Raw genomic sequence first — 19,293 nt, forward strand, 5'->3', positions numbered from 1 at the left:
CATCTGCCAGACAGCACCACCTCCCCCTGGACACTGACAGCAGGAGATACACGCATATGGAGCACTGTTGTAATGGAGAAAATAAAAAAAAAGAGGTAGCATAGTGAAAATAAAGACCTCAAATTTTAAGTCATGCATTCTTACGTTTGCTTTTATTTGCCTGCCTTTTATTGTGCATTAACTTTTCAAAACATTGCCCACATGATAAACTAAGTGCTATAATCAGCGGCATGAATCGGGTTTTTTTTTTTTTTTAAATACGGTTTTTCGTTTCAGGTGCTTCTCACGCACCAAGCCCGCTCTGCGTAATATGTGGCGACAGGCTCGCAAATGAGGCAAGAAGCCTTCTCGTTGAAGAGAAACAAGCGCAGGGCCCACTAATTACAACAATTTCATTCAGGGTAATGGTGAGTTGTATATTTAATAATTAGTTTTTATTCGTTTCTATGCTGGTCCCGAAAGTTATTGCTGAAAACCGGTCCGTGACGAAAACAGGTTAGGGACCGCTGCTGTAGATGCGCCAGACTGCTTCAACTCACACAACACTTAATGTTTTGTTTTGTTTTTTTTTTCCAGGTTTTGCATGTAAAACCTACACAAGCTGCTATTTTGAAAGTGCCTACCACCAATAAGCAGAGTGAAACAGATTTTGCATTGACATTGAAATTTTAAAGTGCCAGCATATCTCAACAAGTGGTGACAATGATGGCAATAATTGCTTGCACACTCTGCAGTCAGCTCATGGTTGTGCAGTGTTATGAGCCGGAATTGTTTGACATCTAATTTTTGTTAATTCATCCATCTTGAATGAACTTTTTGAAAGAGTGATCGCAGACGCTTGGAATATTGAAAAGGCATATGGTGGTGTTGATCAAATATGTGGAATAATACTTAGATCATCCATCCTAATTAAAAAAGCAGTGGTGCTTTACATTTAAAGAGTGCATATAGTAATAATGGGCCACAAGAGAAGAAAGTCAGATTTAATATTATCTTCAGTCCACTTGACATCACACACATGCTTCCTCTGCAATCTGTCCAATTTGTGTGTTGTTTTGCTGACACTCTGAACATTTTGCTTTAACTGAGACCAAAAGTACTGACTTTCATTCTCATGGTTTCTCCCCTGTGTGGGTTCTCAAATGGATTTTTAATGGACCCGCTGAAGTTTCTTCCACAAGTAGGACAAGTCTCTGTCTTTCATCTGACTTTTTACATACTGCATCAGGTTCTCTGAGGAATTCAGACACACTCATCAGATGCCACAAATGAAGTCTTGGTTAGCTGAGAGGCAGGAGGCTTCCTTAATGAGGTTGGCTTTGTAATGGTGGGAGTTTCCCACACAATTTGTGAGAAAATGTGTCAGTGACTGTTTCACACACTGTTCTGCACTGTTTTGATGTTTTCCCCCTCTGTAAATGTCTTTTTTAACTCCCCATAGTCTTTTCACTTTCATCATTCTCACTGTTTTCGCTCCCATTTTTATAATGAAACAATTGAGAGTGGTTTGCTGGTTCCGATGCCACTTACTCAAATGCGTCTTTCACTGATTTATCTGATTTTTGACTATTCAGAAGAATCACATTACCTCTTTATACCCAAATTCGAGGTAGCAACAGGAATAAATAATCCTTCCAAAAACTGGTTTAAATGTGAATGCTATGCAGAAAGCAAAGTGACCCTAACCAGGTCTCTGTAAGACATACTCCACAAACCATCTGTCGGTAAAAATGACAATAATTACCAATTTCACGTTAAAAGTCAACGAGTACAAGGCTAAACGGGTTTGCTTCTGTCCATCAAAAGATAATGGCCACCCTCAGTGTAGACACCGACGTAAGTGGAGTAGGTTAAATAGGCTTAAAATGCTCAGTGTGTAGCGCTTTGCATTTAGTGTAGTTTATTTTATTTGTGTGCACAATGACAACCTCCTCAGTCATACTTTTAATCTGAAAAATGTTAACCGGAAGTGTCGTCTGGTCGGAATTGTCGTAAAATTGTTGCTCGGTGCAAGTTGTTAGTAGCTAGCAAAATAGTATTTTCTCGTTAAATACTGCTTGTTGTCATTCAACGCTCAGTTTGTTCACTCTACATAGATGCCCGAATAACTCGACTATGATAACAGTTTTATTTTTCTTCCTCCCCGTTTTGTTAACGTTAAATGAGCCCACCTGTCAAATTGAGCTAGCCAGTTAGCTTGTTGTAACGTTAGCTAGCCAGTGTAACGTTGAATCAGGTGGGCGAGATTTTTTCATCACTTAGAGCTTTAATGTTGAGTACATAACGTTAGGACATTAATGGCAGCTCGACAACCCTTCACAGACTCGGATACTGCCGACGAAGCAGTGAGGGCGACCTGTGACGATGCAACCACATGCAAAAGGTAACAGCAGAATATGCAGTAGCAAAGTTCATTATTTAGCATTACAATCATAAGGCTGCAGTAGCACCATGTTAAGGTAACTTAAGTTGAAAAAACAAAGACGTTATTGCAGATCAAAGGTCATGCTGCACCGATTTGACGTTATAATCGCCTATGACAAGTAAGGCTAGCCAACAATGAGCCGTACCTCATTCGTAATTTAATAATTATGCTCAATAACATCTTCAGATCACCCAAGCTTGTTGCATGTTTTGATGCTCAGCTGCAAACTATTGAATATTCAAATTCTAGGACTCAAAGATGCACCATAAAAAACAGTGCAGCCGGTCATGTGATTCAAGAATAATAACAAACTTGTTTCATTAGGGCTTGAATTATGTATATCACCTCCTCATCAAGCGTATGATTTGTGTACCAGGTTTGCTACCAGTAAAAGCTACTGGAAGGACCCCTATATCCAGTATTTTGCAAGATCTGTTGGGGAGCGAAAGGCTCCTGAAATCAATAGAGGTAAGTGATACAGTCTGTTCTTTTACACAAACTTTTACTTTATTCATAAGTAACTCTTTGAAAGAACGTGTGCAGTGTACAGAGTAATGACAGCTTATATGATGGCTGCATATATAAACAGCCATCAGCACCGCACTTTACACTGTGCTTTGTGAGGAGTTGTCAGCAGTAAATCCTCCCACTCACACAGTCAAAATGTTTACAAGTACAAATGTAGGCTTTTGGCTCCTATACTTATGATTTTGTACATTTTTTAGTATTTTAAGTGCTACATTGCAACAGTGGTCAGAGAAATGCCTGAAATAACCCAGGTGTGTGTTTTATGAGATTATTTTTCTGTCCACTTATCTCATTTGACAGGTTACTATGCCCGTGTTAAAGGAGTTAATCATCTCCTTGATGCATTTATAAGGAAAACAGAGTGTGACTGTCAAGTAATCAACGTAGGTGCTGGACTGGACACCACGTTTTGGAGACTAAAGGTTTGCAGCATTGTGGCTCACTGCCAGGACTCTGGTCTAAATGTGACTCACAGTTGGTCTGATGTGGCTTTTGATGTCCAATTTGACTGGACTGCATCAAATACAAGCCTGATTCCCAAAAAGGGGCACTGTGTGTTTTACCTCATCGGCTTCATTGATTTTTGTAAATATCTGCTTATTCTGAATTTGATGCAGCAACACATTTCAAGGCAACAAAAGAGTTGTGGGATGCTCCAAAAACACTTGTTTGGAACTTTCCACAGGGAAACAGGTTCACTGGTAACAGGTGATAGCATCATGATTGGGTATGAAATGTGCAACCTCGAAAGGCTCAGTCATTCACAGGTTCGAGGTTCACCCCTTTGTGAACACATGATTGGATAAAGGATAGTAGTCCATGGACTCAGGAACACTTCGTAAAACTTTTGTCAGTAAAAACAATTTGTTTGCAAATGATTGCAATTCTACTAACTTTTTTGGAATCAGGGTCGTTCACTAATCTTTTTTTTTTAAGTGTTGGGCAATACACAGATATTGAGAATATTTGTGTGTGTGTGTGTGTGTGTGTGTGTGTGATATAGGATGAAAACCTTTTGCCGCGGAAGTTCTTTGAAGTGGACTTTCCAACAGTTGTGGCCAGGAAAATACACAATATTAAGTAAGCTGACTATGCTATTATTATATTTATTGTAGCTGTTATATCATAGTTTATTGTTATCATATCAGATGTGCATGAACCAGAGCAGCCCAAGCTTCCCTCACAGATTAGAATATCTGGTTATGATGGTTATAGATTAAGCCATGGAATGAAAAATATTTTTAATTCAAGCTTTAGTTAGTTATAAGTGTCATTGTAAGTATGATGCTTTTCCTTCTCTGGCTTTAGTGTTGTAATGTGAGGTTGAGATCTGTAGAGGGAGACAGAGCTCTTTGTTACAGAGTAGCAGCTCTACATTAGTGCAGTGGCAGTGTATCTATACTGTGTGTTATCATTCCATGTAGGTCTTATTGATGTAAGCATATCTGTAATGGATTTATTTATATATAACTATGTATACTCACAACTAACTATGTAATGTATAGAAATATATATGACGCTTTTTGGAGATTTTGAAGAGTGGAGCATGTAAAAAGCCTTATTGTAGCCTAGCGTTACTGTGGACGGGCAGTTTTAGTTATGAATGGTGATGCTGTGTCTTTCTTTGATTAGGACAAAACCGCCCCTCTCCAAACCCCTCATTGAAACTCACTCAACAGACTCCTTACTACTAGGTAACAAACAAGCTAGAATCATTACACAACACATTGGTAATAACACTCATCTTGTCAGAAGATCTTTGGGTGCGTCTGTTCAGTGTCTTTTCCAGCTTCCTTCCAGTGTATGTGTGTGTTTTTGCTCAGATGCCCACAGCCTGGACTCAGACCGTTACTGTATCGTCGGGGCAGACCTCAGAGACATCTCTAATTTGGATGAAAAACTGAAGAAGTTCCAGCTTAATCCAGAGTATGTGACCATGTGTTTTGCTTATCTCTGATTCATGCTAAGCAAACAGTTTAGTTTTAGAAGAAAGTCAAGCTGAAGTTGATGTTATTTTAGTGGAATAAGTCTCTCGTACTTCTCTGTGTCAGCTGTCATTTGTTTACCAGCATGTTTTAAGAAGTCCAAGGATTGAAGCTTGAGTCACTCTACATAGTGTCTGTGTGGCTGTAATGCAGGTGTAATGTTTGACGTCTGGAGCCTGATTTGAAAAGATGCCTCACCCAAAATGTGTGTTTTCAGCATCAAACACTCAGCCCCCTTGTGGACGCCCAGTGTTGGCAGTAGTTGGCAGTAAGAGGTTTCACTTAGGAGCCATCAATAAATTCCCATTTGATACAAAATCAGTGTTATTTTCAATACCTTTGTGCTGACACGACCATATTAGTCAAAATTAAGGCACAAAACTGTGTCATGTTGCACACCTCAATTAGAGTTTGATGCTTTTGGGCGGAGGACCATTTAATCCGTAGCGGTGGCTCATGACACGTCACTCTTTTATAGTAGGATGTTGGATGGCACAGACATCCTTTCTCGTACGATAGGATGTTTTCTGTGGACTCCTTCACTTCAGCTCGTAACTCACGTATCATTACGTTTATTTATCCAGGGAAGTCTGACAAAGAGCGAGGCACTTTTTACAGGAAGCTGCCGGGTGTGAATTTAAGTGTTTATTAGTCTTTATTGTTTAAGAGCGAGAGTTATTACTTCTTTGTGTTCTGCCTAATCGCACTAAAGAGTGGAGTGAAAATTTGATATTCCTTGGTGAATATAAAAGATTTTATTGTGTAAGTGGTTGTCAGATCATAGAGTACAAAGGATAAACACTCCAGCGCTCTGATTGGTGTGAAGGCAGGTTGTCGTGCTCAACTGACTGAAGCAAATCCTGAATGTAACTGTTATGTATCTTTGTGCCTCTCCTGATAATTATCATAAGCAAGGAGGTTATGTTTTATCTGATATCTGGAAAACCTTGGAAATGTCAATGAAAGCTGGTGGAAAGGAAATGTCTGTAGTGTCCCTCCTGATCCATGTGTGTGTCAAAGAAACTGCAAACCAGTTTCACATTTTCCTTCTGTGCTGTTTAAATGAATGAAAAAAGATCTGCACACTATGATTATGTGTCGTGTTCTCGCTCCCAGATTGCCCACATTGCTCCTGTCAGAGTGTGTGCTGGTCTACATGACGCCCTCCCAGTCCTCCAATCTAGTTCGCTGGGCAGCAGAAACCTTCCACACTGCCATGTTCATCAACTACGAACAGGTTAACAACACAAACGACTTCATCCCGGCACAGCAGAAGATCACAGTTGTTGGCTTCTGTCACATTTATCTGGATTAAGCAAGTGTCTGGATTTCATATTTGTATAGAAGCACTTCTGTGTCGCTGTGCTGGATTAGTTTGTAGCAGACAGACACAGGTAGCATGTTTTTGATCTGTGTATCCAGGTGAACATGAGCGATCGATTTGGCCAGGTGATGATCGAGAACCTGCAGCGTCGCCAATGCGCCCTGGCAGGAGTGGAGGCCTGCCAGTCTCTGGATTCGCAGGTAACCATCTGTTGTTTCTTCTATCTTGTTTTTTTTTTTTTGGGAGAGCATCCAGACATGAGGTATTTTAACATGTTGTTTGCAGAAGGAGCGGTTTTTGAAGACAGGCTGGGATCATGCCGATGCTCTGGACATGATGACGGTCTACAGCATGCTGCCCCAGGATGATGTGGCAAGGTAACGCCATTAAGCCCACTTGTACCTTTTATACCTCCTTGCTGGGTACAGCCATGGCCAGAGGCATTATGTTTTCAGGTTGTCTGTCCATCGTCTGTGTGTACATACATTTGTCAGCCTCCTTCTTGTGAAAGCAGGGACACTTTTGGGAAATTCAAATTGGGCACAAACACTATTACTTGACCTCCAGGATGAATTGATTAGAATTTGTTGGTCAAAGTCACCGTGATCTCGCAAAACACGTTTTTGGGTATAACTCAAGAATTTGTACCCTAATTATGACAAAATTTCACACAAATGTCTCTCAGGATAAAATGATGAAGTGATGACATTTTATATCCAAAAGGTCAAAGGTCAGCTTCACTGTGACATCATAATGTTCTGCAAAAACACTTTCCTGTGTTAGAGGCTTTGCTATTATCTGTCAGTAGAGCAGTGCAAGCTTAAAGGGACACTTGATTTTTACACGTGAAGATCACTTTACTCGTTAAAAAGGTGCTAATATCCTGTGAAAGTTTTAGGTTCCTGGGAATCAGCATCACAGAAAACCTGTCATGGATGTCACACATCTCCACCCTGGTTAAAAAAGCTCAGAAGCCACTTAAGAGAAGTTAAGAAGGCAAAATTCCTGCGCAAAGCTGTTGTTAGCTGACGTAGAAAGCATCCTGACTGGAAACATGACAAATTGGCGTTGTTTGTACTCAGCCCAGGAAAGGAGGGCTCTGCAGTGGGTCATTAAAACCACCTAGAACATCATTGGTCCTTGTCTACCGAGCATCAGTGATACCAGTGAGGTGAGGTGTCAGCGCAGAGCCCAAAGGACCCTAAAAGACAGTACCCACCCCAGCCACAGCCTCTCCACCGTGCTGTCGGCTGGCAGGCGATACAGAAGTATCTCCTGCTGTCCCGCCAGACTACAGAGCAGCTTCTTTCCTCACACTGTGAGACTCCTCAAACCATCCTCCGCTCTCCACCATAGAAAATATTTTTATTGCATACCATAAAGAAACTACAACTCTGCATTTCATTGTGCAACCCTGTGTTGTTAATGACAAATATATGAACCTTGAACCCGGTCAACAGCTGTATTATGTCTTCAGTGGCTCTAAGGGAGCTTTCTGATGTGAGTGAAAGTCATCCTGATATATCATCAGATGTTATCTCATCTTCGGCTTGGAGGTGAGAAGTTGGTAATAGAAAACCAGCATTATTGTGGGTTGTTCTGGGTCGTAATGTATGCTGAATACCTGGAGTACCCCTTTTAACACTTTCCATGTTGAGGTTTTACGGATGGTTTAAAAATAGAGCCGCATATCGCCTCAACAAATGAGTGTTGATGTTGATATCTGTTGCTTTTTAAGACCTTTTTTTTTTTGGGTCTGTGTATAATCTGATGTGAAATATGACATTTTGAGGCGAAATACCCTGTTTGTTTCATTTCTTGCAGAATTGAGCGTCTGGAGTTCCTGGATGAGAAGGAGCTGCTGCAACAACTCCTTCAACACTACAGCATCTGCTGGGCCAGCAAGGACAAGCTGAGTCTGGGTAATTCCCAATTATGTTACCTGTAAATGAATGATTACATTAGATGTAGCAGGAAATGCGAAACTATGACTGCTCAGTTCCAGGACCACCTGTGACCACAATGGCGCCACGCTGTCCTTTAGTGTATTTACTTAGCCTTACTCATATGCGTTAAATTTTTCATATTTCCACCCATCCGTCCAGTTTGAACGTCTGCTGCGGTCATTTGCAAGAAAAGGTCATGTTCTGTTTCCTCAGGTCTGTCACACTTGGCATTTTGAGTGTGAAAGCGCTCCACCTTTGGACACGCTTCACACGTGTGGACGCCAAAATCAACAACTGGAGAAGACGTGTACGGGGGGACGTTTGGAAAGAGGAAGCCCTGATTCTCCAGCAAGCCCTCGTCCGTTCCGGCGTGAAAACCACCGCATCAGCAGAATGTGATTTCATGAGCGTTCTTTATAGCGCAGTATGTGTTGAAGATAAGAGGCGGCATGGAGGTGTTTGTCCATACACTGGTACTGAATTACCAACTGTAAAAATTCATTTTCTTCATTTGCGTACAGACACGTTGTCTGTGACTGCGCAGCCACTTAAAAAAAAATTAGTTTAAAATTCCGCTCACCCGCGTTGGAGACTGAAGAACGCGTGAAGTTTTCAGATGTCATATGTTTGCCGTCGTTTGGTTTTTATGTGCCATTTAGATTTTATTTATTAATCAGTTGTACTTGCCTCATTTTTCTTACAAAACGCACGCATGTAATAGAGCTAGTATCAAACTGCAAGAAAAGCTTTTTCAATACTTGGTCTTATCTTTCAAGCAGCAACGAGGACATGGCAGATTAGTTTGTGACAGATTATATTTGATGACTGCTGGTCAAGTGCAGATGAATTCAAAATAAAATCCTTTTGTGTAAGACTGTCTCTGTTCTTTTATGTACTTTGTCATTGACTTCATAACAAGCTATCAGGTGGCTTATCTGCAGTGAGGGACATGCTGAGGGGAGATGTCACTACTAAGTTTTATGAATGCTTGCGTGCATTTTTATTTATGCTTTTAGTACTTGAAACATTGTGCTGTAAGGCCATTCATTCACAGAGGTCAGGAGTTTGATCATTTTATACTGTGCAGGCATCTATAGTATAAGCTTATCAGTCATCTTATTGAGCTTTAATCAGTGTTTATACTACAGTAAAGGATCACCCGAATTAAACCCTGGTATGCACAGGTCATCACTTCACAGAGTCAAGGTGTTTAAACTCTTTGGGGTTTGGTTGGATGAAAAGACCTCTTGGGATCCTCATATTGATGAAAGAATCAGTAAATGTGAAAATATTAATATCCCCCTCAGTTTGTCTGGTAGAGATTGGCTATCAGAGCGAGATACTTTTACTTATTATTTAACAGGCAATGATTAGGATCAATTATACTTATGTTGCGTGTGGATCTAGTTAAATCCGTCCTCAGTAAACTTGACTGGATTCAGGCTTAGGTCATTCGATTGTGTCATGGAGGCTTTAAACAACTCCCATCAAGATTGATCAAATCAGGTCTACATCATTGGTTCAAATTAAGCAGCATTAAAGGAGACTCTACTTTGCAAGACACAGTGAAAAGGCAAAAGTTATATTTCAGATCCAACGGAAGAATGTGCAGAAAAGAAAAGAAAAAATGTGTATGTGACAAATGATTATTATGACCTTCATATCCAAAAACACTAAATTCATATTACTGATCTTTAATTTGAGAGCTGTGTGTGTATTTATGTGCTTTTTTTTAATATATGTCATTCATCACATCCCACCCAAATTCACTGCTTGGAGGTCTTTACGGGGTCAAGAAGGTCACAGGGGGTCAGGGGAGGCTCGGGTACAGGAGAGGGTCAGAAGAGGACACTGAGTTCTAGCAAATGTTCATTCAAAACAGGAGGGTTGTATCAAAGCTGCCAAGAGGTCGACATTAAACATTAAACTGACCAATAAGATAATAATAATAATGATCCTTGGCATCCATCTGATTACTGATAATAAACACGTGTGGAGGAGGGAAGTTGACAGGTGCACCTGACACTGTGCTTCTGTCTTCTGTATCTATTACAGCTGTTCTCAAAGTGGGGGACGGGCTCCCCTGGAGGGGGGGCACAGAACCACCGCAGGGCATCGGGATGACCAGGGGAAAAATATGGAGTGAAACTATTATAGGTTTAGGTTAGGCTGCTAAGTGTTAATTAAAATTAGCTGCACCAGCTCCAATGTTACAGTGATGTGCACATAAATGCAGCACTAATTAAAGACCAGCTATATTAGATTTATTAAAAGGATTTTGCTGATAGAAAACTAAAAGAAGCTGTTTTGCTGTTGACTGATAAGACACCCCTCATCCTTATCTGTGTGTACGCCCTCTCTGACACAAGCAGCGCCAGTAATTTTATGAGCCTCGCATGATCGATTGCCAACAGCCTTGGGAGTATAAACAATTGCAGGAAGGTGGGGCATCAGAGAAAAAAAATGTGGATGTGCGTATGTCCTTTATTCATCACCCTAAGCATGGCACATATACATAACTGCACACACACCAGACCACTTAATTGCAGGCTGCAGTTCACACTGGGCAGAAGGGGCTTCACTCCAGTTCAAGATGTCAGGGGTAGAAACCAAGACAGAAGACTTCAGAATAAGTGAGATGGGAGAGCTGGCGGCAGAGAGAGACAGCACAGACCACAAGAGAGGCGTCTTTGAGCGTTATGTGCAGCCCTGCCTGGCTGAGCTGGTCGGGACGACCCTGTTCGTGTTTGTCGGCTGTGCGTCCGTTGTTGGGAATGTGGGATCGCTTGGTGTCCTCCAGCCTGCTGTGGCACATGGATTAGCGCTGGGAGTGATGATCGCAGTGTTTGGGCAAATTAGGTAACGGCTGATGACTGATTCAGTGTTGTTTTGTGCTTTAGATGCTTGATGTTGTGTGATTTTGAGTTGAGTGGTCTTGTTTTTGCAATAGCAGTAAGGTCTCTGTGATGTTTTGGTTGCTTGCACTTAACTTCCTGACAAACACACCTGTAGAGCCAAAGCCAACATAAATTGACTTATTTAAAGTGAATTTGCCTGAATGTGAGAGTGAGATTACCGCAATTTTTTAATGATTTTCAGAACTTTATGAAATTCCCATGTAGGATGGGTTTGTTATTATCCATCATTTGAAAGGCAGAGAGTGAAGTTATGTTGATGATGATGATGATGATGATGATGATGATGATGATGATGATGATTCTTACAGTGGAGGCCACTTTAACCCTGTGGTGTCTCTGGCTGCCTACCTGTGTGGAGGGATGGAGCTCATGCTGCTGGTGCCTTATATCGTGGCTCAGATGTTGGGAGGGATGGCTGGTGCTGGTCTGGCCAGGGTAAGAGAAACTGTGGAGGAAACAGAGTTGCTCATAAGAAGAGAAAAATAATTGTGGCAAGTCAAAATTGAATATACAGTCGAAATTTCTGATGTATTCCTGTCAAGTCCATCATGCCGTGGATGATGATGATATGTTCGCTTTGTTCTGCTTTCAGGCTGTGTGCTCCTCTGCTCTGTATGATACCACCCTTGGAGGCGCTTTTACCATAGTCTCCAGTGATCTGGCCTTGATCACGCTGGCAGAGGCGATCATGACCACCTTCCTCACCATGGTGGTGTGCTTGGGGGCCATCAACAGCCAGACCCGCTCACCGTTGGCTCCTTTCTGCGTGGGCCTCACTGTTACAGCCAGCATAATTGCAGGGTGAGATTCTTAGCTGGGAAGTCATCCCCATCATCACCATTATGTCAGTCTACCATAACTGTAGCATGACAGCAAAAAGAAAGTATAAAAACAGATTTTTCAGACAGCTGTCGAGTTATATTTTGTTTCTATGTTAATGTTTTATATCAATAACTGCTCATAAACTCAGCTAATGAAACTAAAGTAACTGTTTTACCTATTTAGCAGGGATGTGCACAGAGGTTTTGAGGGGCTGTTGCTATAAGCTGCCTCTCGGCTAGCCAAGATTGGCTCATAATTAAAGACAGCACTGCACAACCTGATGCAAACATGACTGTACATTGAGGTGAAGCAAATGTGGAGATTTTCATACTCATGGCATCCCACTGTATTGCTAATCACATCCACAACTTCCAGAAATTCACCTGAAGCCCTGCATTTGTGGTTTACTCATATTTACAGTCACAACAGCAAACATAAAACTTGTTTAGCCAAAGAGGCCAAATACCTCTACCATGTCTATTTTTGGGTGTGTTTGCTGCTGAAAACTAGCTGCTACCCCGAACATGAGAGGCATGTTATTGAGTTGCATCACTCAGGTCAGCAGCTGTGTTACAGTGTTGGTATGTGCCGGCTGTTGTTTCAGAGGGACAGTGTCTGGAGCCTGTATGAACCCTGCCCGAGCCTTTGGACCTGCAGTGGTTGCCAACCACTGGAACCATCACTGGATCTTCTGGGTTGGACCCATTTGTGGTGCTCTGATCACTGTCAGCCTTGTCAGGTACATGCAGTTTCCTCATGCTGTCTAGATTTGTTTTGTTTTTTTTTGAATGTAATAAAATCTTCAGTTTGTCATAGTTTGCATTGTATCGCTACATAGATTTTTCCTTGCAAGTAGTTTAGTAGCAACAGTAGTAAAAGCCCTCCTCCTTTTCCAGTGGACTTCATTCTCACCTCACACAGAGCCAAAGAACTGTGCTCCTGCGGCTCCACCCAGTGAGCTTTAAGCTTTACTATAGTCTGACCTCCTGCTTTATTTTAGTCCAGCTATTATTATTAGATATGTCTGATTAACCATAGATGGATTATGAGACAATGGGCACAGACATGTAAAACACCCCTCACCCCTCCTACATAGGAGCAAAACCCCCAGATTTAAAGGACCAGTGTGTAGGCTTTAGTGGCATCTAGTGGTGGTCCTTTTGAGTCTCATTGTAGTTGTTTCGCATCTCTTTGTAGTCATTTGATGTCTCATTGGGGTCATTTGTGTCTCTTTGTTGTTGTTTTGTATAATTTTGTGTCTCTTTGTGCTTGTTTTGAGTTTCTTTGTACTGATTTTATGTCTCTTTATGATCATTTTGTGTCCCTTTGTGCTTGTTTTACACCTTTTTGTTGTTGCTTTGTGTCTCTGTCTAATTGTTTTAGGTCATGTCTCTTTGAACTCAACTCTTCTTAGTGCTTTTGTACCTTTTTGTGGTCATTTTGCATCTCGTAGTTGTTTTGTGTCTCTGCCCTTTAATGAATTGTTGCAGGTGAATCCCAGGGAGCCCTGATCTCTTTGTTCCTTTGGCCTGTGTACAGTGGGCCCATTCAATCATCCATCCGTGTTCTTAACATGATATTAAATCATTCTAAATAATGACCAGTGCACTAACTGAGGTATCACTCTTTTGCAGGGGTGTGCTTGGCGACAAGAAGACTCGAGCTGTGTTCAAGTGAATGTCAACTTTACTAAAGATGAAGAGAGAGGGGACATCCCCACTGACCTGAGGACAGCTTTTCTATTCAGATGTTTATATATTGTGCAGCAATTAGACTGTAAAACTTCAATTTGGAGCAAAATGTGTACAAACATACCGCATATATCCTTGAACCAACTATAATTGCTGACTCCTACTAAATGATATGTTTATTTTTCAAGAGTCAATAAAGTGTTTAATGATATGATAGGGATCTGATAGCTACGCCCAGCTTGGACTTTACATGTTAGATGATGGTGCTGGAAAAAGTCCAGAGACATTTCATAATAAATTCCATATGTAAAATTTCATATGCAGGATCACACTTTCAGTTATCCATTTACAGTCTTTTATGCTCATTCTTTGGGGCAAAGTGCTGAATGGAAAACCATGCTTTAATAGCTTTATTGTGCAACAAGGACAGGCCTCTAGACCATACAATAAAGCTAGATTAGAATCATAAACTGGTGCCCTTAGATCAGCTGGAAGATACCAATAAGTTAGAACGAAAATCTTTAGAAAAACAGAGTTATCTCAAAACTATCATATGCATCTTTATAAATGGATGGTGATGGTTGGAATATTGATGAAGAGGGATCATCAGCACTGCGCACCCATGCCAACACATCCATTCATTGTGCAGGTGCAAGACTGCTGCAATTACACATAGAAGCTGCATGCAACTTTATTTGTTTTGTAAAAATAATATTCCTACAAAATCAAATTCTGCAGCATATGAATATTTCGTGTTCCTCCATCTTTCTCCGTAGCACAGTTCGTATCATTTCAAACTTGTATATTGTATTTCAAAGCTCATCATTATTGTCTGTAAATACTTTTTTTTAAATTATCATTGCTGTTTATTTCAATCATGTATTATTTCTTCTGTGGCTCTGTTTTTATTCTTATTCTTGTGTGTTGTATTTGTGGAGCAAGCGCAAAGACGTATTCTTTGTGTGCTTGCATATTTGGAAAATAAAAAGTATTCCGATTCAGAGTCTGATATACATGAATGTGAATAAAGAGTTACACATTTAAATACATGGGTGATAAATTAAAGGACAAGCCAACATGAAATGAGGTGCAAGACCACTACAAGCCTCCAGAGGGTAGTTGTACCACTCTTAAAAAAAGATATTTCTTTATTTGGTGTCTGGTGGAAAAATAAGTACAGGACAGTCCTGTAATATGTATTTGATAAATATGCTCAGTTGCATAGTTGCCCAAATGTAGAAGTACTCAATTAAATATGATCTAACATGAATTTGTGTACCATGAGCGTAACACACGCAGGTGCTTAGAATAGAGAGTGTGTGAAAGCCATTGCACATAAAGTCTATGGTTCAGGTCAGTCTTATCTATATAGGTTACTGTGCATTGACGGAAGAAATGATGATGACGTATAAAGTGCACTTCTGGATCCCTCTGACTTTGATCTGCCTCCTCAGACTGAGGTCGACCATAATCAGCCTGTGCCTTGTTTTGGACCTTATCATTCCTTTTAGGACTCCTTCATCGACTGGATTAGCCTATCTGGCCTGAGCTAAGCTGAGGACGGAACGGGGCAGGTGTCAGGGAAGGAGATTGTATTGGTGTGGCGGATCATAGACCATGCTTCACCTTTGATGTTTTATGACAGGTTCAGTGTGCCAGGTGCTGGTGATGATTATAAATAACCACAACACCAAGGAGTGGCCTTCACTTGCACGTACAGGCGCTGGTGGTGCTGAGCTAGTGTGAGACTCATCCTGGAACAGAAGCCTCTTACAGGCAAGAGTCAAACAAGCAACAATGGCAGTCGAGAAAATGGAAATGGAAGACGGGGACTCGACTCTGATGGAGAAGCGCAGGAAGCCACCTGCGTCCAAAGCTCCCAACAAGTTTGAGAAAATGTTCCAGCCCTGCGCGGCCGAGATATTGGGGACCACGTTCTTCGTTTTCATCGGCTGTGTGTCTGTGATCGAGAATGTGCCTGCAGCTGGACGGCTGCAGCCGGCTCTGGTGCATGGACTGGCTGTGGCAGTGTTGGTGGCTGTCATGGACAACATCAGGTAATTTGAGCAAAGGATAGAATGAAACAGAGTCCGGTGCTCTGCAGGTTTGTGTTATCTTTGCTGCATGATAATTAAACTCAGCCACTTGGCAGAATCATATATTTTGAGTAGGATGACTCATTTGCAGTTTCCAGCCTGATCTCCACTTTTCTCTGCTGCCTCTCTTCCTCTAGTGGCTCCCATTTCAACCCTCCCTTCACTATTGCCATCTACCTGTGTGGAGGCATGGAGCTGATAATGGTGGGACCCTACCTGGCCAGCCAGCTGATTGGAGGAGTGCTGGGAGCTGCAATGGCCAAGGTCAGGTGCAAGTTAACTGCACAATACCATGAAAGGATGTTTTTGGCTCTCACACCTCAGCCTATTAAATCTTATTCAAAGTGACCCTAGTGATACCTTTCGTAGATGATGACCCCTGCAGATCGCTACCTGAACGCCACAGGAGCAGCCTTCGATATCCTCAAGTCAGAGAGCCAGCTGTCTGGAGCCATCTTTGGGGAGGTGGCCATGACCTGCCTAGTCACCATGGTGGTGCTGCTGGTGGCGGTCAACGGAAAGACGAAAACCCCGCTGGCTCCTTTCCTAGTGGGCTGTACTGTCATCATTAACATCCTGGCTGGGTGAGATAAAAGAGCGATGACTAATGTTTAGTGTGTCTGCACTGAAACCAGTAACCAGTTGCAGCCAATCGCTGCTTGGCACTTCTCGCCCCTCAGACTTCTTTAAGACTCTTTTGCGCATGTTTATTTATTTATTTATGGTGGGACAGCATCCAAAAACACTAAGAGCATTTGAAGGTGGCACTATGTTTTATTTTTCTTTTTATATGTTTTGACTTACCTCTGTTAAATTAATTCAATTGAACGTTTTTGCGAAGCTCAATAATGCAATAATTTCAAAATAAAACGGTTACAAAATGATTTCAAAATCAAGTCAATAATCTCTTTTTTAAGTTAATATTTCCGATTTCACCACAATAAAAAAATCTAATTGTATAAATGTGAAGATAACGACATTATTACTAATTATATGATGACAGTGTAACTTTATATTATTTCTGCTGATACACTTGTATCACCTGACACATTTTTAGATAGAAATAAAACCATATATATAAATTAAAAATAATCAATATAAGCAATAATAATAATAATAATAATAATAATAATAATAATAATAATAATAATAATACACAATATAATTGCGTATATATATATATATATATATATATATATATATATATATATATATATATATAATTTTATTTTTATTTATTTATTTATTTTCCCTTGCAGGGGTGATGTATCAGGAACATGTCTGAACCCCGCCAGGGCTTTTGGTCCAGCTGTGATGGCCAACTACTGGACCTACCACTGGGTTTACTGGGCGGGCCCCATAGGAGGAGGTCTGGTGGCCGCTGCTCTGCTCAGGTAAGAGACGCCAGGTGTGACTGGGGGTTGTTATTAAATGAATGAATGAATGAATGAATAAATAAGATGCCGTGAGTGATAACACCAGCCTCACAATGCCTCTCTTCTGTTACAGGCTCATTCTCGGCGATGACAAGTTACGAGTTGTTATGAAATCGTAACAGCCTCTTTTGTGTGGCCACTGCCAAACGACAATAAATCTGTAAACAGTCTCTGTCTCGTCGTATCAGCAGATACTTGTGACTCATGTCATAATGACAGGCGGCCAGCTTTATGTTGCTTAGTTTATGATGTTTATTTTATTACATGTCAAACTGTGTGATCACTGTGGATTTGTCAGCATAGGCTATGAAATTCTGAAAACATATTGATGATCTCTTCATTTATTCCCCTGTCCATAAAAAAGACAAATAAAAGACACAGTAGTATGTATTTTTGCCAGCGTGAAGTTTATTCTTTCATTTTTCACCGTGAGTGACGGGCCGCATGCCACCCTGCGGGCAGCTTAGCGGTACTTCTCAGCGAGAGCCAGGGCCAAGGCCACCAGGAATTTATCCAAGGCGACGTGGGCCTCAGGGGTGAAGTCATTGGGGAACATGGTGGCGATCACCACGAGAATGCAGTGGGAGAGGATCTGTGGATGACAGAGAAACGACGGTCATAGCAAACAAGCAAAAAAAAAATAAAATAAAATAAAAAAAATCCACTTTCCTCCCGTGTAGCTTCAAATCTGCAAAGCCAGTGTAGTGCAAAACGTGCTCCACCTGCAGTCTCAAAACTGCTGGATCGGCTTTGGGGATTTCTCTCGGTCGTTAACAGAAATTTAGATTGAAGACTGCAATTTTTGCAGCACAAAATTCGTCATTTTTGCGTGAATCAAGCACGACTCATGCGTAAAAGTCGTGTCGGTGAGCGCTAACCTGGATGTAATGTGAAAATAACATCATCTCAGCACTTACATCATGATGTACGTGATGTCAAATGAAACCTGTCTCACCTTGAAGTTGGCCGGGTCCACCCTCAGCTGGAAGGCGTGCTGCTCGCTGAGGTCCAGGAGGCCGTTGGTCATGTCGTCAATCTTGGCCACAGCCTGACCAACTCCACCCATCACCTTCTTGCCGTGAGCCTTCACGGGGGCAGAGCCGGGACTCGTGTCTGGCCAGTGGGAGAAGTAAGTCTTGGTTTGCGGGTAGACGACGAACATTCTGTGGAAGGAAAGAGGACGTTAAGCGGCGGGCGTGTTGAAGAGCTGCGCCAACTGAGCGCAAAACAAACCAATGACACGTAGCCCAGCCAGTTTCTCTATAAAGTTTTTTTTTTTTTTTTTTTTTTTTTTCTTCAGTGTTTAGGCTTCGAATTGAATTTACTGTTAGACGGAGCAATCGGCTCTAAGACTGTGATGCTGAGGTTGCGAGGTCGAGCCTCACCTGGAGCACTCAGCCTCATTATCATCATCATTATTATTATGTTATTGATGAGGATGATAACGCTCCATAACACTAGAAACCTTTCGGACTGATCTGTATACGTGTGCGCTCTGAAAAATAGGCCCAGCCTCTATAATAATTCAAAAATTATGTCTTTTTTGCGTTAAATTTGCATTTATCAGTTTATTTTCCACCGCTGGAATGTCAGGCAGGCTTCTTCTTCTTCTTCTTTCATTCAACAAAGCTTAAAGTTTAATTCACTCTAATTTAATTTATGAAACGAATTAACTCAATTTAGACAAAACAAAATAAAGTTAAAAAAACAAAAACAAAAACAAAAAAACGACAAAAGTCCCCCACTGATGCGCCTACTCGGGACATTATGGCTGTGCAGGTGAACTGCGTTAATCAAGCAGGCTCGTACGTTCATAATGTTTAATAAAGAGAGAAAAAAAATTAAACAAATAGCTGATCAGCTGCAGAAAAAAAGTAAAAACACATCCTGAAACTCCCTCTAATATGAACCTGAAACACTTACCTGGACAGAGCTTCGGCCCCGATAGCGTCCGCTGACTTGGAGATTTTGGCCCACAGGCCTTTGACTGTAGCCTTGTCTTTGTCAGTCAAACTCATGTTGCCTCGGTTCTTTCTCTTTCTCCGCCTGAATCGGATGGTGCCCGGTTAGTTTGGCCTTCTACTTAAATTCAGTTGGCTCGAGAGGCACACCCAACGAATGC

The 19,293-nt window shown here is 41.3% G+C and overlaps 4 protein-coding genes across 4 annotated transcripts; 3 read left to right on the forward strand and 1 right to left on the reverse strand.

Moving 5' to 3' along the window:
* The first annotated feature begins 1,961 nt into the window (after nucleotides 1–1,961).
* On the forward strand, nucleotides 1,962–9,080 carry lcmt1 (leucine carboxyl methyltransferase 1). The gene is made up of 11 exons (XM_076760756.1): nucleotides 1,962–2,383; nucleotides 2,802–2,893; nucleotides 3,254–3,375; nucleotides 3,957–4,033; nucleotides 4,586–4,647; nucleotides 4,777–4,879; nucleotides 6,055–6,175; nucleotides 6,361–6,462; nucleotides 6,548–6,639; nucleotides 8,087–8,184; nucleotides 8,422–9,080. Exons 1-11 carry the CDS (start codon nucleotides 2,298–2,300, stop codon nucleotides 8,442–8,444), a joined length of 978 nt encoding a protein of 325 aa, XP_076616871.1. The 5' UTR covers nucleotides 1,962–2,297; the 3' UTR covers nucleotides 8,445–9,080.
* A 1,700-nt stretch (nucleotides 9,081–10,780) lies between these two features.
* Nucleotides 10,781–14,385, forward strand: aqp8a.1 (aquaporin 8a, tandem duplicate 1). Its single transcript, XM_076759904.1, has 5 exons — nucleotides 10,781–11,067; nucleotides 11,435–11,561; nucleotides 11,719–11,927; nucleotides 12,553–12,687; nucleotides 13,583–14,385. The coding sequence occupies exons 1-5, from the start codon at nucleotides 10,802–10,804 to the stop codon at nucleotides 13,623–13,625; spliced, it is 780 nt and encodes a 259-aa protein (XP_076616019.1). The 5' UTR covers nucleotides 10,781–10,801; the 3' UTR covers nucleotides 13,626–14,385.
* Nucleotides 14,386–15,436: 1,051 nt separating this feature from the next.
* On the forward strand, nucleotides 15,437–17,290 carry aqp8a.2 (aquaporin 8a, tandem duplicate 2). The gene is made up of 5 exons (XM_076759905.1): nucleotides 15,437–15,696; nucleotides 15,873–15,999; nucleotides 16,105–16,319; nucleotides 16,995–17,129; nucleotides 17,245–17,290. Exons 1-5 carry the CDS (start codon nucleotides 15,437–15,439, stop codon nucleotides 17,288–17,290), a joined length of 783 nt encoding a protein of 260 aa, XP_076616020.1.
* Nucleotides 17,291–17,609: 319 nt separating this feature from the next.
* hbae5 (hemoglobin, alpha embryonic 5) lies at nucleotides 17,610–19,207 on the reverse strand. Its single transcript, XM_076759832.1, has 3 exons — nucleotides 19,095–19,207; nucleotides 18,127–18,334; nucleotides 17,610–17,763 (listed from the first exon to the last, which is right to left on the reverse strand). Exons 1-3 carry the CDS (start codon nucleotides 19,187–19,189, stop codon nucleotides 17,635–17,637), a joined length of 432 nt encoding a protein of 143 aa, XP_076615947.1. The 5' UTR covers nucleotides 19,190–19,207; the 3' UTR covers nucleotides 17,610–17,634.
* Between the last annotated feature and the right edge of the window lie 86 nt (nucleotides 19,208–19,293).

The sequence above is a fragment of the Chaetodon auriga genome, chromosome 20 (assembly GCF_051107435.1).
Source record: "Chaetodon auriga isolate fChaAug3 chromosome 20, fChaAug3.hap1, whole genome shotgun sequence".
Taxonomy (NCBI): Eukaryota; Metazoa; Chordata; class Actinopteri; order Chaetodontiformes; family Chaetodontidae; genus Chaetodon; species Chaetodon auriga.